The 6,402-nt window shown below is 45.4% G+C and overlaps 1 protein-coding gene across 2 annotated transcripts in view; it reads right to left on the minus strand.

Annotated features, from left to right (window-relative positions):
- lef1 (lymphoid enhancer-binding factor 1) overlaps positions 1–5,167 on the minus strand; it is a 169,330-nt gene extending 164,163 nt beyond the window's left edge. For both annotated transcript variants that reach the window (XM_078403682.1, XM_078403674.1), the window contains exons 1-3: positions 4,589–5,167; positions 4,288–4,357; positions 4,028–4,155 (exon numbers count right to left, since the gene is read on the minus strand). In XM_078403682.1, coding sequence (XP_078259808.1) covers positions 4,028–4,155; positions 4,288–4,357; positions 4,589–4,789 — 399 coding nt within the window. In that variant the 5' untranslated portion in view covers positions 4,790–5,167. The remainder of the gene's footprint in view (positions 1–4,027; positions 4,156–4,287; positions 4,358–4,588) is intronic.
- Between the last annotated feature and the right edge of the window lie 1,235 nt (positions 5,168–6,402).

Genomic DNA, 6,402 nt, shown 5'->3' on the forward strand with positions numbered 1-6,402 from the left:
GAGCATATCTGCTACTGCAGACCACACTGGGTAGATACAGGGCATAAAAGTCATGAGCAACGTTTATTTTACAAAGCATCTACTGCATACTATTTAGCACTCACACGGATTTATTTTTAAACAAAATATATCCATTTCAATTTCCTTTTTAACAATACTGTTCACAAGAAGCGAGCAATGTTCACACGTATTATAAGGGTCATGGAAAGCTTTGTAACTCACATTGATTAACCAAACCTGCCTACATCCACTCCAGTTATAAGGAGCAAGCAGAAGTGCTTTCTCCAATAGAAATAAAAATTTCCACTAAGCGAAATAATCAAACAATGATTTTATATTTTCTCTGAACAGGGCAAGAATTAATTCTAATCCATCAACATTAGTTGCAACTGCAAAAGGTGGTGGAAACTGTCATTAAAAAATATAACTAAATCCAGTTTAGCGATCCCCTTCAGAAAAGATCTCAGATTTACAACTCATTTATATTGCAGTGGCAAATCTGCATTACCACTACCCTGTGCAGTGATAGTGTAAACCTGGCTATTATAGGTCAAGCAAGCACCTTGCTGCGTATTTTGCAGAGTATTTAGAGTTTTCTCCATTTATGCTTCAGTTTAACAGCAATCACAGTAGTTTGTATTAAATGGGGTCTGCTGTAACCAAAAACTAAATGTGCAGAGTAAATCTTACTGGCCGGCCGGCTCTCCCCTCTCTTCCTTGCACCTCTAACATCAATGCATTGCATCCTGTGCATCAAGACTGAAATTTGAAACCGTCCAAGATATGCCGAGCTTCAAAGGAACGGTAGCATGTAAACACCAAGACAGTGAATTCTATCGTGTTAACAGAGTGCTATACCCAGTTCTGTCAGGACTGAACTCCAGAAACATTCGCATTGCGAGTGTAGATTATCCACAATCGCTTCACTATAGGTTCTCTTCTACACATGTTTTCACAGCCGCAGAGCACACACCAACACGAACTTTTGATTGGAAAAAATTGCCTGGATTAGCAGGCAGATTGGAATCTCTGTTTATCTACCATCGATTGAACAAGGAATTAGTCAAAAGAGCAAGCACGGTGCGAAGGGGGTGTCCCAGTTGCAGTAGAAGATAACATTTAACTCGGTGATCAGAACTTGGTCAGTATTGATTTGACACTAGATCTAAAAGGCCTGCGAGGGAAAAAAAGGGAAAACAACAAAATAGTGCTCAGGAGCTCACGACTCCAGCACCTCACCCTTCCCCCATACCCGTTGTGGCTACAGAACGCTGCAGTGCTACAGTTTCCTAAAGCCACACTTTTAACAACTTTGGGCAGCGGGTGGTTGTTAACGTCACTACCCGAAGAACTGTGCAAACATCGCGTAGTTGCGCCGTGAGGTGGTGCAGACACAACAGTAGTAGGCCAAATGCATGAATCATACTGCTGTAAAGGTGCCATGTGACATCAGACGTCTCAACGCTAATTTCAATGTAATTCAATGTCATTTAAACTCAAATACCCTGTGTTAATAGATGGTAACCTAGAATGGAGCGCAGCACGGAAACAGGCCATTCAACCCACCACTTACACGCTTGGATTTACATTGCAAACATACCCATATTGCCCACTTCGCCCAATCTGCGCATCTTTCCGTTGAAACAAGGAACCGCAGATGCTGGCTTGCACAAAAGGACACAAAGACCTGGAGTAAGTGCTGGAGCATCTCTTGAGATGCTGCCTGACCTGCTGAGTCATCCGGCACTTTAGTCCTATATATATTTCTCCATTCTGTTCTCCCTTGTACTAGTTTGCGTCCTAATAATTCCTCTACTTCCTTCAACTATGCTATTTGGAAACAAATCCCATATTTGAATTAATCCGAAGAGAAATTTCTCCTGGACATTTTTTTATGAACAGGTCACATTTATTTTCACCATTTTAATATACCCCTAAAATTTAAAAATCAAACATCTTATTTGCATCTATTCTGTCGAAGCCCCTTATAGTTTTAAAGACCCTAGCTAGGACATCTTTTAGTATTTTCTCTTCCAGAAAATAAAGACTTAAAAAAAAACTAATTAAAGAGAGAAAAAAATAGTGATTATCTGTAACTATCTCAAACAGTTTTAAATGTATTTATTGTGGCAATTTGACCAATATGGAAGATGCCAACTAACAATCATTCTGTTACAAACTGTGCGTTCACAAACATTTTGAAACATGGATGATGGACACGAAAGAAGACAAAGCTAATGGTAAACTATTTACCAACGCAGGGATATATGAATCACTGGGCAAAGTCGGAGTATCCTGCCCTAACTGGACAATCTCTGAGGGAACCACCGAGCTTGCAAGTGGGCAGATCAATGGTGTGAAGTCATGTCCGGGGACATCTCAACAGACTGAAAAAAGTGGTGAACACTGCCCAGTCCATCATGGGTTCTGACCTCCACACCATCGAAGGGATCTACAGGAGTCGCTGCCTCATAAAGGCAACCAGCATCATCAGAGACCCACATCACCCTGGTCACACTCATCTCACTCCTGCCATCGGGAAGAAGATATTGGAGCCTGAAAACTGAAACATCCAGGTTCAGGAGCAGTTTCTTCCCTACAGACATCATGCTATTAACCACTACCACCTCCAAATAAGCTCTGAACTACAGAGGGACATTGGTCTGTCGTTTTGTGTATGTGTATATGTGTACATATAAGAATGTCGTTGTTCTGTCTGGGACATATGACAGTAAGGGCTGAGGCAGGATCTCGACCCCAGACGTCACCCATTCCTTCTCTCTAGAGACGCTGAGTTACTCCAGCATTTTGTGTCTATCTCCAGCATTTGCAGTTCCTCCATACACATTTGACAATAAAACCCTCTCGACAAACAGCGCTTTGAGACTTCAAACTCGTACTCAAACTCCAACTCGTGCCAAGGGTAGAAGGTAGTAAAAGCTACAGAACCAGGCATGAACATCAAGCACTCTGTTTCATTCGGGACTGAAGCAAAGCTTGGAGGCTTGGCATGTGGCATTTTAAACACCATTTGCTCTCGGTGTAACCTTGCAACAACAGGGTGGCTCACGGAGAGACCCTGTGGCATTTCGGCAAGTCCTCAATCGAGGTGATCAGCATCAGCAGTAGATGGAAGGCACTGCATAAATGCTGTATACATGTACAGCATTAGTACTGAAGTAGAAACATTCCAAACTGGGCTTGCTCTTTCTGGAGGCATCTATCTCTTCATTCCACCATGAGATTTTTAATTCTCAGCCTTTGACACAATCCCAGCTCCGCTTTTTGAAGTAAGGGATCTTATTCGAACACCGAAAAAAAAAATAGTCAGCAATCTGATAAGCGGCTCCGCTGACAAACTCCAGACCTGTCCTCCTTAAATCAAGCCTGTCCCCCGCCCCCTCCCGATCCCATCCTCCCAACCCCCCTCAGGGTAAGAGTGGAAGAGACACGAACTGCCAACAACAGTCCCCTTTCTGTACAGACTTCGCAATATGTGTTCTTGTGGGTTTTTGTTGCTGTTAGAGTTAGACATCTCACGGCCTGTTTAAATTTAGCGGCGAAAATCCGCTTGTGTTAATTTGAAGTCGGTCTGTGTGTGTGTGTGTGTGTGTGTGTGTGTGTGTGTCGGTATGGAGAGGGAGATAGAGGAGGTGTAGCGACAATCTCCTACCTACCAAATACACCTTGTGAAAACCATCCGAGAAAAAAAGAGGACAATTGAACGTACAGAATTGATAGTAATAGACTGAGTGAATAACAGGTCCGCTGTACAATACTTTGAAGCACGCTAACACGCACATTGGTTTTAAGTAGAACTTGCGGGTAGTACAATTTGACTCAAGTAAGGCAGAGAGCACCAAAGAGCAATAGAGACCAGACCCGGGCAGGTGAGCGCTGCAGACCACACCTGCAGCGGGTCAGATGCCAGTCCAGGATGAGATACAGCGCGGGGACAGGAGGTTTCTTCATTTTAACAACAAACAAATGAGCATCACCGCTGACTGCGGGCGTCTGTCTGACTCACCGTCCGGACGCCGGGTGGGGAGAGCGAGCCGTTGGTCAGGTACGGCTCGTTGCTGAGGTTGGGAATCATAATGTAACTGGGCTGATAAGCGCAGAATCCCGGGACCATCGACCCATCCAGCCGCTTCCCTGCCCAAAGCAAAAAAAGTTGATGGACGTATTATAAAACATGCCAGCAACAGAGAAAGAGGAAGATTGTACCGCGAATTGCACTCTTCACGGTCAAAAGGCACACTTGTAAAAATAACACAAAGTGCTCACCCTCCTCGCTGCCCGGGCGGCGGACTCTAATCCGATAGGAATCCTCGTCAATTTGCAACCGTCTTCCCACCTGGAGGGGTTTATTTTGGGGGTTGTTTGTGGTTTTGGGGAAGGAGAGAGGGAAAGAGTAGAGGTTATTGAGCGGTTGTTTAAATCCCGGGGGACGGTGAGGAGGACAGGACAGGACAGAGCGGGGGTAGGGGAGTGAGGTTGTGCCGGCGTTAGACAGGGGAGTGAGGTTGTGCCGGCGTTAGACAGGGGAGTGAGGTTGTGCCGGCGTTCACTCTCTCTCTAGTTTTACCTCGGGCCCCCTTGAGTCTCCGCTGCCGGGGCTAATCTCCGACTCGTTGACCAGCGACGACTTCAGGTCGGCCAGATCTCGCTCCTCGCTGCCACTGATCTCCGCCAGGATTTTCTCCTCTTGGTCGCCCTCGTCTTTAAACGAAATCATCTCATCGTTCGCACCCAACTCGGGGTCGCCACCGCCGTTTAACTGTGGCATCCTTCCCTTGTATTTCGGAGGGGCGGGGGGGGGGGGGGGGGGGACTTTACAACTGGTAAAATGCAACAATATTAACTGATGGGCCGGGTAAGGGGAGGGGAGAGAGAAAAAGCGGACTTTCCAAACAAAAAAGCCAGTCTTTTATCTGGGTGAAAATCCTGCAATAAAAAATTATAAAACAATCGCACAAGTTCCAGCAAGAACACACAATAATAACTCTCTCTCTCTCTCTCTCTCGTTAAATGCAAACTCTATCTTTGCCTGCCCTTTCTCTTTCTCTCTCTCTCTCTCTCTCTCTCTCTCTCTCTCTCCCTCCCTCCCTCTCTCTCCGTCTTGGGAGTGAAGCTGGTTAAAGCAAGCCCTGGTTGTATTAGAGGAGACGGCGGAGATTCTTGCAGCAGAGAGGGGAAAAAAACGGAGGCGAGGAGGAGGGAGAGGGGAGATCAAAGCTGCGCCGCTGGGCTGAGTGACATGCCTGATTGACGGGAGAGATTTACAATTGTCCTCCCGCTTCTCTAATGAGATTCAGCGCTGCCTCTGCAGGCAAAGACCTAAGAGATTTTGCAAATGTACCGGCACACACAGAGAAACCCCCCCCCCCCCCCCCCCCCAATCAATCCACAAAAACAAACAGCCCTATTTTGAACCCCACTTCCAGCCTCTTTTTAGGGGGGCACGGATCTCAACGCAATCTCTTTGAACCAATCGTAATGTGACTTAGGGGAGCATTTTTTCCCCCTGTGCGCGGGGAAGGTAAACGATTTTCCTCTTGAATCAAGAAAGTACAAGGATTTTTTTGTTGTTGATATTTAATCAGTGAAAGTCGGGCGAAATGGACTCCCGTTTTATCAAGCTGCTGCACATACACAACCCCATAGGATGGCATTAAACGTCCGACCAGCCAGGTCAACTTGAAACATTAGATCAAAGGCTTTTTCCTTGCTTCAGGTACAGCAACGATTTTTTTTGGGCAGCATTGTGATTTTGTTTATAAGGCGCACGGCCTTCTTTCTGTTAAAGCGCAGGAAAAAAACATGTAATGTTAAAACCAGGCGGGATTTTTTCTCCAGAAAATCGAAGCAAATTCAAAGGGACCAAAAATCGAACTTCTCTAGTCTGAAGAAGGGTCTCGGCCTGAAACGTCACCTATTCCCTTTTCTCCAGAGATGCTGCCTGTCCCGCTTAGTTACTCCAGGATTTTGTGTCTATTCTCCAGTAACTCAGCGGGTCAGGCAGCATCTGTGGAGGGAAACGCGCGGCTGATGCTTCGGGCCGGGACCCTGGTCCAAGATTACAACATCTGCAGTCTCTTGTGATTCTGAATTCCAAAGAGTCACGGCCACAATAGGACTGACACTTTTTCTGTTTATTATTTAAGCTGTGCTTTTGTTTTTTTGGGAAACCGAAGCAAAACCCTCAACCCCGTGTAAATAAATACGCGTTTGAAAATGTAAAGTTCTGCTTCGGGACAATGGACATCAGCGGCGAATGGGGAAGGAAACATTTTTTTTAGGACGTCCTGAATATCTCTTGTTTAATAATTCAGAGGAAATGTAATCTTTCTTAAAAGCGCTTTTCTGCACTTCAACCAGTGTCCAACTTACCCTAACAAT

This window comes from Rhinoraja longicauda, chromosome 1 (assembly GCF_053455715.1).
Source record: "Rhinoraja longicauda isolate Sanriku21f chromosome 1, sRhiLon1.1, whole genome shotgun sequence".
NCBI lineage: Eukaryota > Metazoa > Chordata > Chondrichthyes > Rajiformes > Arhynchobatidae > Rhinoraja > Rhinoraja longicauda.